This window comes from Pristiophorus japonicus, chromosome 3 (genome assembly GCF_044704955.1).
Source record: "Pristiophorus japonicus isolate sPriJap1 chromosome 3, sPriJap1.hap1, whole genome shotgun sequence".
Taxonomy (NCBI): Eukaryota; Metazoa; Chordata; class Chondrichthyes; family Pristiophoridae; genus Pristiophorus; species Pristiophorus japonicus.
In genome coordinates, this window is record NC_091979.1 from 111,583,894 (window position 1) to 111,610,752 (window position 26,859).

The window sequence follows — 26,859 nt, forward strand, 5'->3', positions numbered from 1 at the left end:
GCATTGCAACAGTGACTACACTTCAAAAAATACTTCATTGGCTCTAAAGCACTTTGGAACATCCTGATCTACCCCTTCTGAATCCACGCTGGCTGCTGCTTACTAGATTATTACACAAGTAGCCCATTCAACAACAACAATTTGCATTTATATAGTGCCTCTCACGTGGTAAAACATCTCGAGGCATTTGATAGGAGCGTAATGAGACAAAAAATTAATATTGAGTCAAAGATTAAGACATTAGGACAGGTGACCAAATACTTGGTCAAAGAAGTAGGAGCATCTAAAAGAAAAGAGAGGTGAGATGTTTAGGGAGAGATTACCAGAGCTTGGGGCTTAGACGGCAGAATGCATTGCCGGCAATGGTGGGGTAAAGGAAGTGGAGGATGCACAAGAGGCCAGAGTTGGCCGGAAAGCCGAATTCTCTAAGGGTTATAGGGCTGGAGGAGCTGACTGAGATAGGAAAGGGTGGGATCATGATAGGATTTGAACACTAGGATTAAAATTTTAAAATCGAGGTGTTGCTGGACCAGGAGCAAATCTAGGTCGACAAAACCAATGAAGGGATTTGGTACGAGTTAAGATTTGGAAAGCAGAGTTTTGGATGGGCTTAAGTTTATGACTGGTGAAAGAAGGGAGGCTGGCCAGGAGAGCATTGGAATAGTCTAGGCTGGAAGTAACTAAAGAATGGATGAGTCATGAGGTGGAAGAAGGTGTTTTTTGTGACCGAGGATATAGGGTCGGAAGCTCAGCTCGGGGTCAAATAAGATGGCGTGGTTGCGAACATTCTGGTTTAGCCTGAAACAGTGGCCAGGGAGGGGGCTTGAATCGGTGGATAGTGAACTGAGTTTGTGGCAGGGACAGACGACGATGTTATTTCAACTTCTATCCTCATTTTTAATCTATGTTTCCACTCTTTCCATTACTTCGTAGTTTCTAAATATCAAAACAGCCCTCAGTTCTTGTATGATTCTAGCATCCATGTATATACATAGGATCATAGAAACTTACAGCATGGAAGGAGGCTGTTTCGGCCCAACCTATCCACGCCGGCCGACAAAGAGCTATCCAGCCTAATCCCACTTTCCGGCTCTTGGTCCGTAGCCCTGTAGGTTACGGCACTTTAAGTGCACATCCAAGTATCTTTTAAATGTGGTGAGGGTTCCTACCTCAACCACACTTTCAGGCAGTGAGTTCCAAACCCCCACCACCCTCTGGGTGAAGACATTTCCCCTCGAATCTCCCCATAACCTCTCCCCAATTGCTTTATATCTATGCCCCCTGATTGTGGACCCCTCTGCCAAGGTAAACAGGTCATTCCTATCCACTATCCAGGCCCCTAATAATTTTATACACTTCAATCAGGCCTCCTCTGTTCCAAAGAAAACAGACCCAGCATTTCCAATCTTTCCTCATATCCAAAATTCTCCAATCCAGGCAACATTTTTGTAAATCTCCTCTGCACCCTTTCCAGTGCAATCACATATTTCCTGTAATGTGGTGACCAGAACTGCACACAGTACTCCAGCTGCGGCCTAACTAGTGTTTTATACAATTCAAGCATAACCTCCTTGCTCTTGTATTTCATGCCTCGACTAATAAAGACAAGTATTCCATATGCTGCCTTAACCACCTTATCTACCTGGCCTGCTACCTTCAGGGATCTGTGGACCTGCACTCCAAAGTCCCTTTGTTCCTCTACACTTTTCAGTGTCGTACCATTTAATGTGTATTCCCTTGCTTTGTTAGACCTCCCCAAATGCATTACCTTACACTTATCTAGACTGAATTCGATTTGCTACTGTTCTGCCCACCTGACCAGTACATTGATATCTTCCTGCCGTCTGCAGCTTTCTTCATTATCAACCACACAGCCTATTTTAGTGACATCTGCAAACTTCTTAATCATACCCCCAACATTCAAGTCCAAGTCATTGATATATATATACAACAAAAGCAAAGGACCCAGCACTGAGCTTTGCAGAACCCCACTGGAAACAGCCTTCCAGTCACCAAAAACATCAACCATTACCCTTTGCTTCCTGCCTCCGAGCCAATTTTGGATCCAATTTTCCACTTTTCCCTGGATCCCATGGGCTATTACTTTCCTGACCAATGTCTGCTTATTCCTGGTCTTCAGTCCAATTTAAACATACCCTGTTTTCGTTTTGCTGTCCATTCCCATCTGTTCATTGCCTTCTTCCCCCATAATTCTTTATTAAGATGGAGAGTGACACAGTTAATTCGGAAACTAGGGTCCTGAACTTAAGGAAAGGTAATTTCGACGGTATGAGGCGTGAATTGGCTAGAATAGACTGGCAAATGATACTTAAAGGGTTGACAGTGAATAAGCAATGGCAAACATTTAAAGATCACATGGATGAACTTCAGCAATTGTACATCCCTGTCTGGAGTAAAAATAAAACGGGGAAGGTGGCTCAACCATGGCTAACAAGGGAAATTAAGGATAGTGTTTAAGCCAAGGAAGAGACATATAATTTGGCCAGAAAAAGCAACAAACCTGAGGACTGGGAGAAATTTAGAATTCAACAGAGGAAGACTAAGGGTTTAATTAAGAGGGGGGGGAAGTACAGTACGAGAGGAAGCTTGCAGGGAACATAAAAACTGACTGCAAAAGCTTCTATAGATATGTGAAGAGAAAAAGATTAGTGAAGACAAATGTAGGTCCCTTGCAGTTGGATTCAGGTGAATTTATAATGGGGAATAAAGAAATGCCAGACCAATTGAACAAATACTTCGGTTCTGTCTTCACGAAGGAAGACACAAATAACCTTCCGAATGTACTAGGGGACAGTGGGTCTAGTGAGAAGGAGGAACTGAAGGATATCCTTATTAGGTGGGAAATTGTGTTAGGGAAATTGATGGAATTGAAGGCCGATAAATCCCTGGGGCCTGATAGTCTGCATCCCAGAGTACTTAAGGAAATGGCCCTAGAAATAGTGGATGCATTGGTGGTCATTTTCCAACAGTCTATCGACTTTGGATCAGTTCCTATGGACTGGAGGGTAGTTAATGGAACACCACTTTTTTAAAAAAAGGAGGGAGAGAGAAAACGGGTAATTATAGACCAGTTAGCCTGACATCAGTAGTGGGGAAAATATTGGAATCAAGTATTAAAAATGAAATAGCAGCACATTTGGAAAGCAGTGACAGGATCGGTCCAAGTCAGCATGGATTTATGAAAAGGAAATCACGCTTGACGAATCTTCTGGAATTTTTTGAGGATGTAACTAGCAGAGTGGACAAGGGAGAACCAGTGGATGTGGTGTATTTGGACTTTCAAAAGGTTTTTGACAAGGTCCTGCACAAGAGATTCGTGTGCAAAATCAAAGCGCATGGTATTAGGAGTAATGTACTGACGTGGATAGAGAACTGGTTGGCAGACAGGAAGCAGAGAGTCAGGATAAACGGGTCCTTTTCAGAATGGCAGGCAGTGACTAGCGGAGTGCCGCAGGGCTCAGTGCTGGGACCACAGCTCTTTACAATATACATTAACAATTTAGATGAAGGAATTGAATGTAATATCTCCAAGTTTGCAGATGACACTAAACTGGGTGGCGGTGTGAGCTGTGAGGAGCACGCGAAGAGGCTGCAGGGTGACTTGGACAGGTTAGGTGAGTGGGCAAATGCATGGCAGATGCAGTATAATGTGGATAAATGTGAGGTTATCCACTTTGGTGGCAAAAACTCAAAGGCAGAATATTATCTGAATGGTGGCAGATTAGGAAAAGGGGAAGTGCAATGAGACCTGGGTGTCATGATTCATCAGTCACTGAAAGTGGGTATGCAGGTACAGCAGGCGGTGAAGAAGGCAAATGGTATGTTGGCCTTCATAGCTAGGGGATTTGAGTATAGGAGCAGGGGAGGTCTTACTGCAGCTGTACAGCGCCTTGGTGAGGCCTCACCTGGAATATTGTGTTCAGTTTTGGTCTCCTAATCTGAGGAAGGACGTTCTTGCTATTGAGGGAGTGCAGCGATGGTTCACCAGACTGATTCCAGGGATGGCTGGACTGTCATATGAGGAGAGACTGGATCAAGTCGGCCTTTATTCACTGGAGTTTAGAAGGATGAGAGGGGATCTCATAGAAACATACAAGATTCTGACCGGACTGGAAAGTCCAGAACCAGGGGACATAGTCTTAGGTTAAGGGTAGGCCATTTAGGACTCAGATGAGGAGAAACTTCTTCACTCAGAGAGTTGTTAACCTATGGAATTCCCTGCCGCAGAAGAGTTGTTGATGCCAGTTCATTGGATATATTGAAGAGGGAGTTAGATATGGCCCTTACTGCTAAGGGGATCAAGGGGTATGGCGAGAAAGCAGGAAAGGGGTACTGAGGGAATGATCAGCCATGATCCTGGGACATTGGAACCAGTTCTGGGGGAAGTGGGACCTGTACAAAAGGGGCGGTCTGCACTTGGGCAGGACTGGAACTGATGTCCTAGGGGTAACATTTGCTAATGCAGTTCGGGAATGTTTAAACTAATATGGCAGGGGGATGGGAACCTATGCAGTGAGACAGGGCAAAGTAATATGGAGTCAAACAGATAGTAGAAAGGCAAAAAGCAATAGTGGAAGGCCGAGTAAACAAAGGCAAGAAACAAAAAGTGCCACACTACATCATAATTCTAAAAGGACAAAGGGTGCTAAAAAAACAAGCCTGAATGCTTTGTGTCTTAATGCACAGGGTATCTGTAATAAGGTGGATGAATTAACTGTGCAAATAGATGTTAACAGATATGATGTGATTGGGATTACACAGACGTGGCTCCAGGATGATCAGGGCTGGGAACTCAACATCCAAGGGTATTCAACATTCAGGAAGGATAGAATAAAAGGAAAAGGAGGTGGGGTAGTATTGCTGGTTAAAGAGGAGATTAATGCAATAGTTAGGAAGGACATTAGCTTGGATGATGTGGCATCTATATGGGTAGAGCTGCAGAACACTAAAGGGCAAAAAGCGTTAGTGGGAGTTGTGTACAGACCTCCAAACAGTAGTAGTGATGTTGGGGAGGGCATCAAACAGGAAATTAGGGGTGCATGCAATAAAGGTGCAGCATGGGTGACTTTAATTTGCATATAGATTGGGCTAACCAAACTGGAAGCAATGCGGTGGAGGAGGATTTCCTGGAGTGCATAAGGGATGGTTTTCTAGACCAATATGTCGAGGAATCAACTACGGGGGAGGCCATCTTAGACTGGGTGTTGTGTAATGAGAGAGGATTAATTAGCAATCTTGTTGTGCGAAGCCCCTTGGTGAAGAGTGACCATAATATGATGGAATTCTACATTAGGATGGAGAATGAAACCGTTAATTCAGAGACCATGGTCCAGAACTTAAAGAAGGGTAAATTTGAAGGTATGAGGCGTGAATTGGCTAGGATAGATTGGCGAATGATACTTAAGGGGTTGACAGTGGATGGGCGATGGCAGACATTTAGAGACCGCATGGATGAACTACAACAATTGTACATCCCTGTCTGGCGTAAAAATAAAAAAGGGAAGGTGGCTCAACCATGGCTATCAAGGGAAATCAGGGATAGTATTAAAGCCAAGGAAGTGGCATACAAATTGGCCAGAAATAGCAACGAACCCGGGGACTGGGAGAAATTTAGAACTCAGCAGAGGAGGACAAAGGGTTTGATTAGGGCAGGGAAAATAGAGTACGAGAGGAAGCTTGCAGGGAACATTAAGACGGACTGCAAAAGCTTCTATAGATATGTAAAGAGAAAAAGGTTAGTAAAGACAAACGTAGGTCCCCTACAGTCAGAATCAGGGGAAGTCATAACTGGGAACAAAGAAATGGAAGACCAATTGAATAAGTACTTTGGTTCGCTATTCATTTAAGGAGGACACAAACAACCTTCCGGATATAAAAGGGGTCAGAGGGTCTAGTAAGGAGGAGGAACTGAGGGAAATCCTTATTAGTCGGGAAATTGTGTTGGGGAAATTGATGGGATTGAAGGCCGATAAATCCCCAGGGCCTGATGGACTGCATCCCAGAGTACTTAAGGAGGTGGCCTTGGAAATAGCGGATGCATTGACAGTCATTTTCCAACATTCCATAGACTCTGGATCAGTTCCTATGGAGTGGAAGGTAGCCAATGTCACCCCACTTTTTAAAAAAAGGAGGGAGAGAGAAAACAGGGAATTATAGACCGGTCAGCCTGACATCGGTAGTGGGTAAAATGATGGAATCAATTATTAAGGATGTCATAGCAGCGCATTTGGAAAGAGGTGACATGATAGGTCCAAGTCAACATGGATTTGTGAAAAGGAAATCATGCTTGACAAATCTTCTGGAATTTTTTGAGGATGTTTCCAGTAGAGTGGACAAGGGAGAACCAGTTGATGTGGTGTATTTGGACTTTCAGAAGGCTTTCGACAAGGTCCCACACAAGAAATTAATGTGCAAAGTTAAAGCACATGGGATTGGGGGTAGTGTGCTGACGTGGATTGAGAACTGGTTGTCAGACAGGAAGCAAAGAGTAGGAGTAAATGGTTACTTTTCAGAATAGCAGGCAGTGACTAGTGGGGTACCGCAAGGTTCTGTGGTGGGGCCCCAGCTGTTTACATTGTACATTAATGATTTAGACGAGGGGATTATATGTAGTATCTCCAGATTTGCGGATGACACTAAGTTGGGTGGCAGTGTGAGCTGCGAGGAGGATGCTATGAGGCTGCAGAGTGACTTGGATAGGTTAGGTGAGTGGGCAAATGCATGGCAGATGAAGTATAATGTGGATAAATGTGAGGTTATCCACTTTGGTGGTTAAAAACAGAGAGACAGACTATTATCTGAATGGTGACAGATTAGGAAAGGGGAGGTGCAACAAGACCTGGGTGTCATGGTACATCAGTCATTGAAGATTGGCATGCAGGTACAGCAGGCGGTTAAGAAAGCAAATGGCATGTTGGCCTTCATAGCGAGGGGATTTGAGTACAGGGGCAGGGAGGTGTTACTACAGTTGTACAGGGCCTTGGTGAGGCCACATACCTGGAGTATTGTGTACAGTTTTGGTCTCCTAACTTGAGGAAGGATATTCTTGCTATTGAGGGAGTGCAGCGAAGTTTCACCAGACTGATTCCCAGGATGGTGGGACTGACCTATCAAGAAAGACTGGATCAACTGGGCTTGTATTCACTGGAGTTCAGAAGAATGAGAGGGGATCGCATGGAAACGTTTAAAATTCTGACGGGTTTCGACAAGTTAAATGCAGGAAGAATGTTCCCAATGTTGGGGAAATCCAGAACCAGGGGTCACAGTCTAAGGATAAGGGGTAAGCCATTTAGGACCGAGATGAGGAGAAACTTCTTCACCCAGAGAGTGGTGAACCTGTGGAATTCTCTACCACAGAAAGTTGTTGAGGCCAATTCACTAAATATATTCAAAAAGGAGTTAGATGTTGTCCTTACTACTCGGGGGATCAAGGGGAATGGGGTACTGAAGTTGCATGTTCAGCCATGGACTCATTGAATGGCGGTGCAGACTCGAAGGGCCGAATGGCCTACTCCTGCACCTATTTTCTATGTTTCTATAACATGATTCGCCCATGATTGCCTTTGATCCCCACCTCCCTTGTGTGTTTTTTGACAAATTATAATATACAAATCGGATGTAAGTGCCACAAATGTATAAGTGGCCAATGTTAGACATTTTACAGATAGATTCTTCCAAAAGCAATCATCGAAAGTTCTTGTCGCAGCTCATGATCTAAGGCATGGGGTTCTCAACCGAGGATCCGCGAGAAGGTTTCATGGGATCCGCCAAAAATAATCAAATTGTAAATAATCCTCCACTGTCCCCGTAGTGCTATTTACGGCTACGAATTGTCCGCTTTTATTTGACAGAAGATGCTTGGGTAAAACACACTGGAATGCAATGTTCACAAAACACTGTATTTCAGTTCCAGAGAAACAGAAAGTGACTTCGCCTGCTCCAACTACAAAATGCCTCAAAATCAATTGGTACAACTGCTTGATCATGCATGGCACGAAGAAAGAGAACAGTAATGTTGAGACTAATGCCAAACTGTGAGCATGTCTGAGAGAAAGTCAGACTGGGATTGTCTCCCCATTACATATATCTGGGTGAAAAATAGGGTTTTTAAAAAATTCACATCGACCAATTGATTATTAAAACTGCCCATACTGAGAGCAGATGAGGCTTTGAATGACACCGATCCTTTACCAACACAACATTGCTCGAGAACTCTTAACATGTCAAGACAAGTCAGGCACTAGATGTTTATTAAAATGTCTTGCAAGCTATTCAGATTATATAAGCCGCCCGTACAAACCAATGAAGTGCTGGGAGCATTTTATCTTTATAACTTTGATTTAGAGGTGAGTGAATGCTGAAGACTGACATGTTCTGAAGCTATTTATAGGATGTCATGGAAGGGTGCCCTGATGTTGAGTTACTTTTAATGGAAATCGTTTCACAGTATTTCCTGCAGTTCCTGTTCACTCAATGGATTTGTTTACTTTTTCTCCTATTTCAAGTAGACAGCAGTGAGATAAATTTAGATGTTTTTTAAGCAAGAAAAGACGTTGGTTTTAAAGTACAATGGAAGAGTTTTTAAACTTGTTAGTCCCAAACTTTAATGAATTCAGTGTATGTTCGCAGCTTTCTGGGAAGCTGATATGTGGTAAATGCGAAGGATGACTGCTTGCTTCCTTCGATAAGACATTTGTCCTCAGTTAATTGGGAGTGCTGATGCCTTGTTCGCGGGAAAACTCTCCTGATGTGCAATGTAAACCAGCATATCTGCTCTTTGATTTACAAGTGACCTTACAGCACAGAAGGAGGCCATTCTGCCCATCATGTCTGTGTTGGCTCTTTGCTAGAGTTAAACAAAATGAACTCATTTATCTCCATGACCTCATATCTAACTTTACTTTAATGTATATGGCATTATTCTCCCCGTGAATCGTGCAATGGACACTCTTAATAATTATAGTCAAGATTGGTCAGCTGCAGAATTTTCCCACTAGTCTGTCCATCATCATCCTCATAGGCAGTCCCTCAGGATCGAGGAAGACTTGCTTCCACTCTTAGTATGAGTTCTTAGGTGGCTGTACAGTCCAATACGAGAACCACAGTCTCTGTCACAGGTGGAACAGACAATGGTTGAGGGGAAGGGTGGGCAGGGAGCCTGGTTTGCCACACGTTCCTTCCGCTGCCTGCGCTTGATTTCTGCATGCTCTCAGCAACGATACTTGAGAAGCTCAGCGCCCTCCCGGATACACTTCCTCCACTTAGGGAGGTCTTTGGCTTGGGACTCCCAGGTGTCAGTGGGGATGTCGCACTTTATCAGGGAGGCTTTGAGGCTGTCCTTGTAACGTTTCCCCTGCTCACCTTTGGCTCGTTTGCCGTGGACGAGTTCCGAGTCGAGCGTTTGCTTTGGGAGTCTCGTGTCTGGCATGCAAACTATGTGGCCTGCCCAGCGGAGCTGATCAAGTGTGGTCAGTGCTTCAATGCTGGGGATGTTGGCCTGGACGACGATGCTAATGTTTGTGCGTCTACCCTCCCAGGGGATTTGTAGGATCTTGCGGAGACATCGCTGGTGGTATTTCTCTAGCGACTTGAGGTGTTTACTGTACATGGTCCACATCTCTGAGCTATACAGGAGGGCGGGTATTACTACGGCACTGTTGACCATTAGCTTGGTGACAATTTTGAGGGCCTGGTCTTCAAACACTCTTTTCCTCAGGCGGCCGAAGGCTGCACTGGCACACTGGAGGCGGTGTTGGATCTCGTCGTCGATGCCTGCACTTGTTGATAGGAGCCTCCTATCAACATGGCAAGTGGTCCACGTTGTCCAGGGCTGCGCCGGGGATCTTGATGTCTGGGGGGCAGTGCTGTGCGGCGAGGACAGGCTGGTGGAGGACCTTTGTCTTACTGATGTTTAGCATAAGGCCCATGCCTTCATACGCCTCGGTAAATATGTCGACTATGTCCTGGAGTTCAGCCTCTGTATGTGCACAGACACAGGCGTCGTCCGCGTACTGTAGCTCGATGACAGAGGTTGGAATGGTCTTGGGTCTGGCTTGGAGACGCCGAAGATTGAGCAGCTTCCCACTGGTTCTGTGGTTCATTTCCACTCCAGCGGGGAGCTTGTCAACTGTGAGGTGGAGCATGGTAGCGAGGAAGATTGAGAAGAGGGTTGGGGCAATGATGCAGCCTTGCTTGACCCCGGTCCAGATGTGAATTGGGTCTGTGATGGGTCCGTTGGCATGTCGTCGTGGAGCAGGCGGAGGATGGTGCTGTACTTTTGGGGGCATCCGAAGCAGAGGAGGGCGCTCCAAAGACCCTTGCGGTTGACAGTGTCAAAGGCCTTTGTAAGGTCTGTCCAATTTTGCACTGAATAACTTTCATTTAAAATGCTTCGTTATTGCTCAACATCAGCAACAAGTTGGATATTAAGTAAATTAAAAAATAATAAATATATATATTTCATTGTAATTTTTATACAGAAAAATACTTGTGTTGTATTACAGGGTATCCGTGCAATTTTTATAACATGGGAGGGGGACCTCTGAAGCAAAAAGGTTGAGAATGCAAATCCATTTTTCTTGATAATGGTTCTGCTGTTGCCATTTACACCTCCTCTGGACCTATTTTTTATTTAGAAACATCGAAAATAGGTGCAGGAGTAGGCCATTTGGCCCTTCGAGCCTGCACCACCATTCAATAAGATCATGGCTGATCATTCCCTCAGTACCCCTTTCCTGCTTTCTCTCCATATTGCTTGATCCCTTTAGCCATAAGGGCCACATCTAACTCCCTCTTGAATATATCCAATGAACTGGCATCAACAACTCTCTGCGGTAGGGAATTCCACAAGTTAACAACTCTCAATGAAGAAGTTTCTCCCCATCTCAGTCCTAAATGGCTTACCCCTTATCCTTCAACTGTGTCCCCTGGTTCTGGACTTCCCCAACATTGGGAACATTCTTCCTGCATGTAACCTGTTCAGTCCCATCAGAATTTTATATGTTTCTATGAGATCACCTCTCATCCTTCTAAACTCCAGTGAATAAAGGCCCAGTTGATCCAGTCTCTCCTCATATGTCAGTCCAGCATCCCGAGAATCAGTCTGGTGAACCTTCGCTGCATTCCCTCAATAGCAAGAACGACCTTCCTCCGATTAGGAGACCAAAACTGAACACAATATTCCAGGTGAGGCCTCATCAAGGCCCTGTACAACTGCAGTAACTGCCCTCTGTTACTGCCCTCTTTTGCCTTACTCTATCATCTCTTTTGTCATTTAATCTCTCCTGCCACTCACCCTATCACAGAAATTCCCCATTGTTCTCCCCACTGCCACCCCCCCCCCCCCCCCCCCCCACCCCACCTACCCTCCTTTTCCCTGGCTCTGTACTTGCTAATAAACTGTTAAATCTCTAACTTCCAGTTCTGATAAAAGGTCATCAACCTGAAAAATTAACACTCTCTCCACAGATGCTGCCTGACCTGCTGGGTGTTTCCAGCATTTTCTGTTTTTATTTCTTGATACCTACGTTATCTTGGAAATGAAAAAAAAGTTGCTTGCTTCATGTCGATAGCTGTGATACATGTACAAGTATTTCTGTGAAGACCATGAAGTTTAGAGCTAAGTGAAGCTGTTTTGGTGCTTTTGAGGATAGTTATTCTGGGTTATACGTCTTTCAAGATTCGGTGAAGTGGATAATCACTACGTGTAATGTGGAGGGAATTATCTGGTTTTTCTGAATCTGTAAGATTTAAAAGGATTACAACTTTTGGGCCATTTAAAATATTGAAATTTAATGTATCACTGAAGTCAATATAATTTCTTCAAGATCACAAAATATTTGTTTTGTCACTTAACTGGATTTCTCTCTTTATTTTTACAGATAATGAATACAGCCTAAATGTAGTCATCAAGAGATGTGTCCCTTGTTGGGAGTATGCTGAAATACATTTTCAGTACACTACAGGAACATTTTAGTAGTTAATTTTGTAATTTAAGAAAGATCTGAAGATATGCTTTAAGTTTTGGGGGAAAAAATGCTCCCATTAAAAATGCTTCGTTTGAAGCACATGTGCTACCCTTCAATAAAGTTTTCCCGTTCACGGGTAATGGGTAGTGATTCCTTGCTGGACCACTTGGCCAACTGCTCAAATGAGGACCAAATATTTGATGTTGTAGGGAAGAACAAAACCAAGCTTTCGGTGAAGCATGTGGGGCGTGCAATAAATCTACTCTGGCAATTTCAAAAGGAGAGGCCACAGATGCTGAGGACTATGGATTTCATCAGAAAGCATTCACAGTTCATGGTTCTTTGCGTGCTAGCTGAAAACAAGATTGACCTGATGGATGATGAAACATTGGTGGATATGTTATACAATGCACTGAGGTAAATACAGGTACTGAGGCTAGTTACATTCATGAAACAGGACAAGAGTTTCTAAATAAGTGCAATCATTTTTACCCATACTGCAGGCCCTTACAGCACATTAACATACTTCTGATATAGAGCTGCCTTGTTAATATGGCACTACAAAATGCAGGTTTTGTTGCTATTTAAACTTCTTTACACTAGTTTGAAATAGCTGTGCTTTATTAAAAAGGGGTCTGCTGTATTTAGCTGCACGTACACCAAAGTAACTGCAGGCTTAAATTCATTGCCTATCTATCGGAATGAAGGCATGTAGTATAACTTGTATCTGACTCTTGTGGATCACTCCATCGTTCAGAAATTGTAATGTTTGATCATACATAGTAGTGAAATGTAAATCAGCATTGCCTTCAATACCTACATTTGTTATGTTCTAGAGATTTTAAAAAGCTTGGCAGTATCGATTGACTGAGATTCGAACTCTGATTTAATTATTTAAAGGAGCCGACTGTCTTAATTTAGCATTGCTTGTGGTAGAATATTCACAATTCTATCAGTAACATTCCTTGAAACAAAAATACATAATTTTCATAAATGTAGCATTCCTACTGCCCTCCATGATGATCATTTTGTAAAGTGAGTATACTGCTTTCCGGCTATTTTTTATGAAGTGACAAAAGCAATCCATTCATAATTCAGTCTTGCTTCACTAAAGCAGAGATCGGGTGGAGGGAGGTGGGACTGATTGGTCTAGATGGCTATTTCTTTATTCATTTAAACATAAAATAAATGACCTCCAGAAGAATGAGGGTGTGCAAAAATTGCATCAATAAGCAGATACAGATGAGGAAGGTCTTCAGCCCACCATTCATCCAGGAAGATCCTACAATCCTCCCTTCATTGCATCCAAATGTTTCTTGCATGTTTAATGGGCTTTTGCCTCCACTATATCTAGAAATCCATATGTTGATCAGTCCTTGTGAGAAGGACTCCTGACATCAGCCCAAAATTTGTCTTTCATAGGTTTGAACCCTTTTGTTGTACATTCGCAGTTAAGTATGAAGTAGTGGTTTGGATCTACTTATTCTATCTCGCCTACTATTTTCTCCACTTCCATAAGGCTGAAAATCCCAAGTATCTCCAGTTCCTCATAGCTCAGTCTGATGCTCGGGATCAGTCTCGGGGCTCTTTTAATCTAGGGTCTCCCTTGTGTTTTGGTTATCAGAACTGCACACGCTACTCAAGGTGTAGAATGACCAGAGTTTGGACATTGTTTCCTCCTACCTACGTTCTACTGTTTTGACTACATTCTATTTGCGTTGTTGAATGCTGCTCCTTGGTGATTGGACATATTGAGCGTCTAATCTACTAAAACTGCAATGTTTTTCAACTTCATCCATGGCTATTTTGACACCATTCATGAAGGACAAGATTTAAAACGTTGGTCCATGATATATTTTGTATATATCCCTAAGCAGTTGCTCTATGCAGAGCTCCTTCATGGCAAACGAGCTAAAGGTGGGCAGTGGAAACGTTACAAGGACGCCCTCAAAGCCTCCCTGAAGAAGTGCAACATCACTACTGACACCTGGGAGTTCCTGGCCGAAGACCGCCCTAGATGGAGAGAGTGCATCCGGGATGGCGTTGAGCTCTTCGAATCTCAATGGCGCGAGCGTGAAGCGGTCAGGCGCAGGCAGCGGAAGGAGCGTGTGATAAATCAGTCCCAACCCCCCCCTTCCCCCGACGAATGTCTGTCCCACCTGTGATAAGGTCTGTGGCTCTCGTATTGGACTGTTCAGCCGCCAAAGAACTCACTTTAGGAGTGGAAGCAAGTCTTCTTCGATTCCAAGGGACTGCCCATGATGATGGATTGCCGTGGACGGTCAATTGATTTGTGTTAGTCCAAGTTCAAATTCAAAATGAATGTTTAAACTACTTGTTGAAATGTTATCACTATGAATTAGGATTATGCTTTTAATTATGTTTTCTGGTATAAAGTTCCATCTCGTCTGTAAAACGACTATATCCTCACTCATAATCATCGTGCGGCATGTAAAATGCTTGGCTTCTGAACGGTTTTATAATGTGGATGATGTGTTACTTAGTGAGTATCTCAAGACCAGCATTCTTTTTGCTAATAGTAAAGGAAAGACTCCTCAAATATGGATAATGAATATGAACTCTGTATAAGATGAGATGAAGCTGGCCATGGGGGTGGTACATAATGCAAAAAAAAAAGTAGTGAGAAGGAAAAAAGAATGGAGGCTTTTGAGAACTGTAAAACTTGTTGGTCAGTTCGAGTTCATGGTTCATTATAATATCTTGGAAGATAGTCTGTGGCAACCAATGTTGGAGCACCACCTCTGAGCTACAAGATGGAGAGAATGCAGAGCTTTAAGGGACTATCTGGAAAGGTACCAGAATCTGATTTGTTTTTTTTAAACCAAAATTGTAACCTGCTCAATCTTGCTTTCAGTAGTCTAGATTTGTGATTCAAAATTAGTCTTGGGTTTGTTTCTAAATAGCATTAATTCAGAAATATTGTTCCGTTTAGTCATGAGGATAACTAGATTGGGTATTGGAACTGCCACACTGGTTTAGTAGGAGAGGCTGTTAAAAGTTTTTCTGCAGGTGCTATTAGATAAAAGGTTGAAACGTTTCCAGTCATTATTGGTCGACACCCTTTGGAGCTTTTTTGTAGCAGACACATCTCTCTTACTGAATCGGCATACATGTCACAACATTAAAGTAAAAATTGTAAGCCAGTCTACACAGAGACAGTATAATATCTTGGAAGATAGTCTGTGGCAAACAATAAGAACTTAAGAAATAGGAACAGGAGTAGGCCATACGGCCCCTCAAGCCTGCTCTGCCATTCAATAAGATCATGGCTGATCTGATCATGGACTCAAGCTCCACTTCCCCACCCGCTCCCCATAATCCCTTATCCCCTTATCATTTAAGAAACTGTCTATTTCTGACTTAAATTTATTCCATGTCCCAGCTTCCACAGCTCTGAGGCAGCGAATTCCACAGATTTACAACCCTCTGAGAGAAGAAATTTCTCCTCATATCTGTTTTAAATGGGCAGCCCCTTATTCTAAGATCATGCCCTCTAGTTCTAGTCTCCCCCATCAGTGGAAGCATCCTCTCTGCATCCACCTCTGTTGGAGCACCACCTCTGATCCACAAGAATACCCAATGTGTTTACATGCATCAGTAAGCTTGTATGAATGTCGGGTTCCTTTTTGTTTTCTGATTGTAAAGCCAGAAGGAAAAATATCCAAGACAAGGGACTAGAACAGCAGTACAGAATGTAGAATCCCAAATTTGATCAGTCGTGGCAGGAGGTCAGTGAGCTGCAACAGCATGGAGTGAGTCTCCATCCAAAACCTGCTGAATAAGATCGCAGTCAGCATCAGAAGACATGCTCCGGGCCTGGGAATATCCATCAGCAACGTCAACTTTTTTGAACTTGTTGAGATTAGAACAGCTTCCAAGGCTTAAGGTATGTCCATCTGCATGACATTCTGTGGATAAATGTAGAAGTATAATCATTGCGGGCAAAGTTGCAATTTTAGAAAGCCTAAATACACACGCACATCTGAGCCTATTATTAAATCAACATTGCTCCAGGCATAATGGTTCTTATCTAACTATATACTTCTGTATTTACTAAAAGGTTGAATGTTGAACCCCATGATTCTCTGGTGCAACAACTTGTGGTTGAAGCATGGGGACGAATTGAAAGGTAAATACAGCAAGTTTTATTTTCTTGATTATAATTTTTATAGTTTTTAACAATTGATGTTCTTTCTTACATTTAACCTTTTAATGATTTGTATTTTTAAAAAAAAAGGTTTGATTATAGTATTTCACTTTGAAAACATTACAGCATTGACAGACCAAAACTTATCTGAAGTTTCGTGTACTATTAATTGCACAAGAATGCAAGTGTACAATAGAATTGCTGACTTATTAAAGGTTTAATACTTGAGCCTGTAATTTCAATAAATGTGACGAGTAATGGCAAGTATTCTGCAGTTTCCTCTTATGTTTGATACAATGTCTCTTTTCAGATAATAGTTACTATATAAGGTACACTATGTTTAGAATAAATCCACAGTGGATACAACCAATAAGTCATTTGAATTATCTTGCTTAAAATGGCCATACCTCTTCCTTCGAATTGTTTCCCTGCCCATTGGAGGCATTTTCTGTCAATGCGAGGCATGGAAATTGATTGTAATGTCTTCCAAATGGAACTTTGTGAGTGATCATTTGAGAAAGCTAGACACTAGGGCCCCGATTTTCATGAGCTGCAAGGCCCGCCCATTTGCCGTCCAAAGGACTGCCGATGGCCGCCGACAGACTGAGCGGTACTTTGCCTGAAAGATTCCTCTAAAAGAGGTGGTGGTACCGACCGGCGGCAAAATAACGGCTTAAGCCATCAATCTGGACGGCAGCGGGCAGGAGTGCTCAATCTTGGCGGAAAATGAGCTTGCTGCCCAAGTGCCGCCAAGGATGGAGTCGGGCCCAGGGAGTGGGTGGGGGGGGGATCTCTGAAAAGTTAAAAACATTACCCAAAAAAAACCACTGGAACACCTTCAGGGGACCCCATCCAGGTAAGTCGCTGTGAAAAATGTTTTTTAAAGATGTTCACTAACCTTTTCTTTCAGGTCTTCATACCTACCATCAGGGATAGACCAGTCTCCACGCAGCGGTCCTTCCCCCTGCTGACGCCGACTCCTGCCCGCACCAATCTGGCATCTCAGCGGGCAGGAGGCCACTTACGGGACTTGGCTGTCAGAGGACATCAGCAGGTGCTTCCCAGCAGTGCTCCTCTCCTACCCGCTCCAACCAAAGTGGAAACTGGGGGAGAGAGAGGAAAACAGCAGCAAAACTCGGCGGCAATGGGTGATAAGGCCACCAATATCGGGGCCTGGGAAAACCTACACATGTTGTATTATGCGCTATGCTGCTTTTGCAACAAACAAACACACACACAATTACATTTCTCTGGCTAGAATTTCCTGGCTTGTTTTTTTTGTTGCAATTAATGACATGCTAACAATTTTGAAGTACGTCTTTGAAACAAGCGTTTCTGACTGATTCACCTGCAGTCATGATTCTCCATGCTTCTCAAGCAGCTGGCAAGCAACTTAACCAGTATAAAAGCCCAACAGTTCTTTAATATAATTATGGAACATGCAATTTTTCTCGTTAATGACTGACTGACAATTGGGAGAATTCCTGATTTATCACTCAAGCCCTGCTTGTGCTCGTAATATGTTTTTGGTGAGGGACAATGACTCCCAAGTATACTAAAAAGCATAAGGTGAAGTAGTATGATTTGGAAAGAATCAATGTTGTCTCAACTATTTGGAAGACTTGGCTGGTGGCCTAGAAGAGAAGTGCATGACTTAAAGAAAAGCATAAAGGTAAGGAATAAATATAATTTGTACAATGTATCAATATGCCCATACATTGCATGGATGCATATAATACTGTAAAATTCATTTTTTTTTTGGTGTATTTATTTATTGCATTAATCCCATGAAAAACGATAACACTATATAATATCTTTTTATATGACATGTTCCTTGTTTGGTCTAAAAATGGAGTGTGTTTTGACCAGAAGACCAGTGTAACTTTCTCCACGCTCAGACATCAGAGAACATGCAGAGCACTGGCACTTCATATATGTTGCTGATCAAAATACAGGTAAGCCAGGAAACAAAGTTTCAGATTGAAACTGGTAACTCTAGTTCACATAACCAGGAACCTAGGATTAAATGTACAAACTTTTTTTTTAAGGCATTCAAGTCCTGAATTCCTGTTCCTGCAAAACATAATCATACCAGAGAATGACCAGTTTTACAGGAGTACTTGCAATAATCATAAGAGTACCCAAATGGATAAATGTGGTTTCGTAATCAGTGACACAAATTCTGTTCTTTTCACAGCAAGGGGAACCTAATGGTTGACGGGCACATCCAAAGAGCATCATGCCAGCTGTCAGCAGTCCTGCACCACGACTGATGCACACTGTCGGACAAGACCACAGTGATATTAAGGAAGCAATGGTGAAGAAGGGGTGCCAGCTGGTGCTGAGCAAAGATCCAGCATGCTGAGTGCTCCTGAGTTTTACAGGACACAGACCTAACGGAACCTCCTTTCCAACGGAGATATTGCAGATTTGCTTGCCCGAATGCATGCTACAAAGGAACATGATCTGAGTAGTGCAGGGGAGTCGAACTCCAAGATATTTGCTGTCATTTTCATGCACTATATTCTCATTGAGCACAAGACAAAACCTGTGACCTCTGCAGTGCAGACCTTGGTTATACAGGTCATAGGCACAGCAGGGCCATCTTCTTGAATACTTTCTTTGGAGTACAAACTCAAAGCTGGAGTTGTAACATAACATTCAGCCCATCAGGTCCACTCCATGGCTGGTTTCAACTTGCTTAGAAATCACTTGGAGGAAACCATAAAGGAGGATTCCAAGACCTCCGATAGCTATCATTCTATGCTTAAATGGGTTTCTTCCAGCAGTAGTACATATTGATCAGTGGAGGAACAATTAATTGGCAGTCAAGTCAATGACAATTTTTTGGCATCACATAACCCTGAAGAAATAGGTATTGCCAGTCAAAGCACCAAGCCCACAATAATTTCAGCAAAGACTCCAGCACTAATGTAGGTCCATCACAGTTTGATACAGATAGAGAACTTGCAGGTTGTCAGTTGACTATGCAGCCATCCACCCAGTGTACTATCTCGTGCAGAGGAGCACTTGGGGCACATCCACATGCAACAGAGAAGTTCAGAGCACAAGATAAAATGTGGTGTGTCCTCAAAAAATGTTAAACATGTACACCACAAGCACAACATATTTTTAAAATTCATTTTTAATATATTGTGTATGTTACTGTTTTATTGTGCAGAAAAGTGCCAAATGTCCTAAAGCTGGACCAAGTGGTTGACTCTTATCATATCTCCCAGAGGTACCTGGAACAACCCTGTGCATAAAAGCTGAGGGCACTGGTGATGTACACTGCCACTAACAGTGCAGTGCAGATGCTTAACTTTCCCTCAGTCATAGCCTTCCTAGTGAACTTGAGCCACCTCTTGCACTGTTATCCACCTTGCCCAAGGAACTGGCTCTGTTGCCTGGGGAAAATACCTGATCCAAGTCAGGAGTCCTATGCTTTCCGCTGTTCTGGCCTGTCCTTCTCCTGCTAATAGTCAGTATATGCCTAAACTTCCTTTGTACTGTTTTTTTTTCCCCTCACCCCTCCTAATGCTATGCTGATACTTGAAATGTTCCCTTTGTTAAACTAATTAACTCCAAGTCTTAACAGAAAATGTTGGAAGCATTCAGCAGGTCAATCAGTATCGGCGGAGAGATGAGGCAATTTAATGTTTCAGGTGTAACCCTTCATCAGTCATGGGAAAAATTGTACTTAAAAAGGAACAAAACAAAAGGAAGGTGTCATGTATGTAACCATCATGCAACTCCTGTACGCTGTACTTATACTCTAGAAATGCACACCCTGACCACAGGGGGTGAACTTGGGTTCCAGGTATAAAAGGGGAGGTCCCCCCCAGGGTCAGCACTCCTTGGTCCTGGGAATAAAGGTTAAGGTCACAGAGTGACTGTGTCTGCAATACATGCCTCGTGGAAAGACTCCAGCAGAGCTTTGTCACGAAGGACTGGCTGGGAGCGACAGCGGCTGACAAGCGGAGGGCGCATCTACTGACCAGCTGCGGACCACAAACGTATACGCTGATGAAAGACCTGCTCACACCCCAAAAACCAGCGGACAAGTCCTTCGAAAAGCTCAGCCAGCTGATCAGTGAGCATCTCAAGCCGGCGAGTAGTGTACACATGGCCCGGCACCAGTTCTACACACACTGGCGTCGGGAGGGACAAAACATCTCTGACTTCATTGTGGACCAGCGGCGCTTGGCCAGTGTCTGTAATTTCACAGACGCCTGCAGGGGGGGAGATGTTAAGGGATTTATTCATTGGGGGCATTAATCATGCCGAGATTTTCAGGAAGCTCATAAAGACCAAGGACTTGACTTTAGAAGGGGGCGACGTTGATAGCTCAGACTTTCATGGCAGGGGAAGAGGAGACCAAGCTAATTTACGCGCGCAGCCCTGGTCCCAACGTGGCGATGGACCAGGGAGTTAACATGGTGAACGCGGCTCTGGACCCCGCAGGCAGGCAAGGGCAATTCGAAACCGCCCAGGCAGCAACAGACTCTCGGGTGGGCCCGCAACAGGGACAATGGAAAGGGGATCGGCAATTCACGCCATCACGAGGAACAATGCGTCCCGCGATGGGACCATTAACACCCACCATCAGAGTGCTTAGAAACAACCAAATGGGCAATCAGAGAGGAATGCCTGGTAAACAGCCCCTTTGTTAACAACAATCTCAGCTCATGCTGGAGTTGCGGGGGTAGACATACTGCGAAAAGCTGCAGTTTCCAGCAATATACCTGTAGGATTTGTAATGTCAGTGGACACTTGGCCAGAATGTGCAGGAAGGCTGTAGCGAGGCTAATCTGAGAGACAGAGGAACCAGACGAGGGGTCTGCAATGCAGGATGTGATGTCTGGGGATGCTGAAGTTCAGCAAGTTCATGTGGCTGACGTCCACAGCTCATACACTAAAACGCCACCCATGATGATGAAAGTTTTATTGAATGGCATCCCGGTGCGCATGGAGCTGGATACGGGAGCTAGCCAGTCACTTATGAGCGTCCAACACTTTGAGAGACTATGGCCACACAGAGCTAGCAGGCCCAAACTGGAACGCATTGAGACGCAGCTACGGACGTACACCAAAGACATCATCCCAGTGCTGGGCAGTGCAAACTTGGTGGTAACACATAATGGATCACAGAACCGGCTGAATTGACCCGGAAAATGGCCCCGCGCTCTTTGGGAGGAGTTGGCTAGCCGAGATGAATTGGAAATGGGGGGATGTGCACGTCATTTCATCTGTGGAGCGAAGTTCATGCTCACAGGTCCTACAATAATTCGGGTCACTGTTTCAACCCGGTGTCAGAACGTTCAAGGGCACTAAAGTAGTGATACACATCACTCCGGACGCCAGACCAGTGCACCACAAAGCCAGAGTGGTGCCGTATGTGATGCGTGAGAAAATTGAAAGTGAATTTGACAGACTGCTCAGAGAGGGCATAATTTCGGCTGTTGAATTCAGCGACTGGGCAAGTCCCATCGTTCGCATCCTTAAAGCAGATGGCTCGGTCAGGATTTGTGGCGACGACAAAGCCACCATCAACCGAGTGTCGCTGCAAGACCAATACCAGCTCCCGAGAGCGGAGGACCTTTTTACCACGCTGGCAGGTGGCAAGCTGTTCATGAAGCTGGACCTCACTTCGACCTACATGACTCAGGAACTGGCTGAAGAATCTGACCACCATCACGACGCACAAGGGATTATTTATCTACAACAGGTGTTTGTTTGGCGGCAACTATCTTTCAGAGAAACATGGAAAGCTTGCTCAAATCCATTCCTGGAACAATCATATTCCAAGACGACATCCTTCTAACTGGTCAAGACACCGAGGAACACCTTCACAACCTGGAGGAGGTGCTACGCCGACTGGACCAAGTAGACTTGCGGCTGAAAAAGGCCAAGTAGAAACATAGAAAATAGGTGCAGGAGTAGGCCATTCGGCCCTTCTAGCCTGCACCGCCATTCAATGAGTTCATGGCAGAACATGCAACTTCAGTACCCCATTCCTGCTTTCTCGCCATACCCCTTGATCCCCCTTGTAGTAAGAAATTCAGCTTTTACCAAGATTTGAACTCTGATCGCTCGATTCAAAATCCAGAGTGCTCATCATTACACCATCGAACCAACGTGTGTTTTTGGTCCCAGAGGTCGAGTTTTTGGGCAGGAGGGTTGCCGCAGACGGGATTCAGTCCACTGAATCAAAAACTGAGGCGATCCGCCGGGCGCCCAGGCCCGGCAACACGTCGGAGTTGCGATCATTCCTGGGATTCTTGAACTATTTCGGGAACTTTCTGCCGAACTTAAGCACATTGTTGGAGCCATTACATATGCTCCTGTGTAAAGGTTTTGAATGGCTTTGGAGAGACTGTCAAGAACGGGCTTTCAATCAGGCGAGGAACCTGCTGTGTTCTAACAAACTGTTGACTTTGTATGACCCCTGTGGGGAAAAAAAAAAATAGTTTTAACGTGTGATGCATCATCCTATGGGGTTGGGTGTGTGTTGCAGCAGGGTAATGATGACGGCCGACTCCAACCGGTGGCTTATGCCTCCAGGTCACACTCCCAGGCAGAGCGTGGATACGGCATGGTCGAAAAGGAAGCACTCGCTTGTGTTTACGGTGTGAAAAAGATGCACCGGTACCTTTTCGGTAGATGGTTCGAGCTAGAGATGGACCACAAGCTGTTAACATCCCTGTTGTCCAACAGCAAGGCTGTCAATGCCAATGAGTCAGCTCGCATACAGCAATGGGCCCTCACGCTGGCTGCGTATGACTACACCATAAGGCACCGGCCAGACACCGAAAATTACGCTAACGCGCTCAGCAGGCTTCCATGGCCACCACCGAGGGGGCGTCGGAGCAAAGTGCTGAGATGGTCATGGCCATTGAGGCTTTTGACACCGCAGGCTCCCCCGTCACAGCCCGCCAGATCAAACTCTGGACCAACAGAGACCCCCTCCTATCCATGATAAAGAAATGTGTCTGACTGGGGATTGGGCGCCCGCACACAGGGTGTGCCCTGAGGAGGTCAGACCGTTTCAGAGATGGATGGATGAGCTCTCCATCCAAGCTGACTGCCTGTTATGGGGCAGTCGGGTCATCGTGCTCCCAGAAAGGAATGGAAGCGTTCATCAGGGAACTCCACAGCGTGCACCCTGGCATTGTGTTAATGAAGGTCATTGCCCGGTCTCATGTATGATGGCCGGGGATTGACTCAGACCTGGAACACTGGGTTCGCAGGTGCATGATGTGTGCCGAGCTGGGCAATGCCCCCAGGGAGGCCCCACTCAGCCCGTGGCCCTGGCCCGCCAGGCCATGGTCACGTATTCATGTAGACTATGTGGGCTCTTTCATGGGGAAAATGTTACTGATCATTGTCGATGCACACTGGAATTGGATCGAGTGCATCATATTAAACTCGTGCACAACATCCATCACCGTGGAGAGTCTGCATACGGATTTCACGACCCACGGCTTGCCGGACATCCTGGTCAGCGACAATGGCCCGTGTTTCACCGTCCATGAAATTCCAGTTTATGTCGGGCAGTGGTATCAAACACGTCCGGACAGCGCCGTTCAAACCGGCCTCCAATGGCCAGGCGTAACATGCGGTCCAAGTCATAAAAGTGGGCATGCTACGCATCCAAGGACCCTCCCTTCAGTACCACCTATCGTGCCTCCTGCTGGCCTACAGGTCACACCCGCACTCGTTCACGGGAATCCCACCAGCGGAACTCCTCATGAAACGCACGCTTAAAACGCGGCTGTCCCTCATCCACCCAGCCCTGGCAGACATTGTTGAGGGCAAGCGCCAGTCCCAAACCGAGTTCCATGATCGAAACTCAAGGGGGAGGTGTATAGAAATGGATGACCCGGTATTTGTTCTTCACCATGCTTTGGGACCTAAGTGGCTTGAGGGCACTGTAATTGGCAAAGAAGGGAATAGGGTCATCGTGGTGAGACTAAACAATGGGCAAATATGCTGCAAACACTTGGACCAAGTAAAGAAAAGCTTCAGGTTCCTCAGTGTCTATGCTGAACAAGAGCATGAGATGTCACCCACACCACTGCCAGTGGATGAGCAACAAGGACAGTCCACAGCATGCACAGTCCCTGCGGCCAGCCCGAACAGGCCGGAATCACCTCAGGTGACAGAGACGCATGCTGAGGCTCAGCCACGAGAGCCACAACTGCGGCGCTCCACGAGAGTGCATCGACCACCTGAAAGACTTAACCTTTGACACAAAAAGACGTAAGGGGGGAGGTAATGTCATGCAACGGTAATCTTCATGTAACTGTAACCTTCATGCAACTCCTGTACACTGTACTTATACCCTAGAAATGTGCACCCTGACCACAGGGGGTGAACTTGTGGGAGACATTCCTCACCTGGGTTTCCAGGTATAAAAGGGGAGGTCCCACCCAGGGTCAGCACTCCTTGATCCTGGGAATAAAGGTTAAGGTCACAGAGTGACTGTCTGCAATACATGCCTCGTGTGAATTTGTAGCAAGGTGCAGGGACACCACAGAAAGGGGTAGGGGAAAAATCATATGTGCATATACAATAGAGGAAGTAGAATGACAAAAGAAAACTGGAGATGGCTAAATGATGTCAGCTGTGGCTCAGTGGTAGCACTCTTGCCTCTGAGTCAGAAGGTTGTTGGTTCAAGGCCCACTTCAGAGACTTGAGCACATAATCTAGGCTGACACTCCAGTGAAGTACTAAGCGAGTGCTGCACTGTCAAAGGTGCACTCTTTCGGATGAGACATTGAATCAAGGATCCGTCTGCCGTATCAGGTGAATGTAAGAAGAGCAGGAGAGGTCTCCTTGGTGTTCTGGCCAATATTTATCCCTCAATCAACATCACTAAAACAGATTATCTGGTCATACTGTTTGTAGGGCCTTGCTGTGCACAAATTGGCTACCACATTTCTCTACATTATAACCGTGACTATGCTTCAAAAGTATTTCATTGGCGCTAAAATGCTTTTGGACATCCTGAGGTCGTGAAAGGCACTATATAAATGCAATGTTCGTGGTGTATGAAATAATACAATGAACTTCGTACTGTGAGCCAGTGACTAGGTGTAACCTGGTCAGTCTTTAAAGGCTTCCAGAAGTGAAGATACAAAGGTGAAGTTCAGGTTATATACCGGGCCCAGCACGAGTGTACCTGTGACCCTAGGACCTCCGACGGTGGTGTACATACATTACATCATTCTCCCCCCAGTTTTTGGCACAATTCCATATTACAAGTTCAGACAGTCCGGAGCCCTTCGCTCCCTGGTTGACCATCTCAGTACAATCAGTGTTTTCCGAGTCTGTCACGACTTGGGGCTGGCCACAGTGGGTTCTTCCGATGGCTGGATGTGAGTTGGTTGGTCGTCTAAGCTCGCGATGTCTTCTTCCAACTGTTCTGGCTCGTCAATGTGTCTTAGCTTGATTTGATCCATGTGTTTCCTGCACATCTGCCCATTCTTGAGCTGAACCATATACACCCGGTTATCCTCCTTATCCGTAACATTGCCCGGGAGCAACTTGGGCCCTTGACCATGGTTAAGTACATACACTGGGTCATTTACAGATATGTCGCGTGGCACTGCGGCGCGGTCGTGATACCACTGCTGGCGTTGATGTCGGGTTTCGACATGATCGTTAAGGTCAGAATGGACTTGAGAGCCTGGTTTTCGAGGCCTCTCTTCGTCAACAGTTCCGCAGGCGGGATCCCGGTGAGCGTGTGTGGCCTTGTCCTGTAACTGAGCAGTATGCGTGACAGGCGTGTCTGCAAGGAACCGTGAGTTGCGCGTTTCAGGCTCTGCTTGATGGTTTGAACTGCCTGTTCTGCTTGACCATTGGACACTGGTTTGAATGGGGCTCACCTCACCTGTTTTATGCCGTTGCGTTTCCTTTCCTGAGCAGCTTGTGTAAAGGCTCTAATACTGTGCTCAATTTGGGTAAGAAGTTAGCGAAGTAGTTGAGAAGACCCAGGAACGAACGCAGCTCCGTCACATTCTGGGGCCTGGGCGCATTTTTGATGGCCTCTGTTTTCACGTCTGTAGGCCTGATTACGTTTGCAGCAATCTTTCGTCCAAGGAATTCGAACTCTGGTGCCATGAAAACGCACTTCGAACGTTTCAGCCTGAGCCCCACTTTGTCCAGATGACGCAGAATCTCTTTCAGATTGCGCAAGTGCTCGGCGGTGTCACGACCTGTGACTAGGATGTCGTCTTAAAATACCACGGTACTGGGGACGGATTTCAATAGGCTCTCCATGTTTCTTTGAAATATGGCTGCTGCCGAACTAATGCCAAAAGGGTACCTGTTGTAAATAAACAGTCCTTTGTGTGTGTTAGAACATAAGAACATAAGAGTTAGGAACAGGAGTAGGCCATCTAACCCCTTGAGCCTGCTCCGCCATTCAATAAGATCATGGCTGATCTGGTCGTGGACTCAGCTCCACTTACCCGCCCTCTCCCCGTAACCCTTAATTCCCTTATTGGTTAAAAATCTATCTATCTTTGACTTGAAAACATTCAATGAGCTAGCCTCAACTGCTTCTTTGGGCAGAGAATTCCACAGATTCACAACCCTCTGGGAGAAGAAATTCTTTCTCAACTCGGTTTTAAATTGGCTCCTCCGTATTTTGAGGCTGTGCCCCCTAGTTCTAGTCTCCCCTAACAGTGGAAACAACCT

At 45.1% G+C, this 26,859-nt stretch overlaps 1 protein-coding gene across 1 annotated transcript in view; it reads left to right on the forward strand.

Moving 5' to 3' along the window:
• fastkd1 (FAST kinase domains 1) overlaps positions 1-26,859 on the forward strand; it is an 82,952-nt gene that overhangs the window by 2,836 nt on the left and 53,257 nt on the right. The window contains exons 2-3 of the mRNA XM_070875705.1: positions 11,901-12,404; positions 16,069-16,137. Of these exons, the coding sequence (XP_070731806.1) occupies positions 12,055-12,404; positions 16,069-16,137 (419 nt within the window). The 5' untranslated portion in view covers positions 11,901-12,054. The remainder of the gene's footprint in view (positions 1-11,900; positions 12,405-16,068; positions 16,138-26,859) is intronic.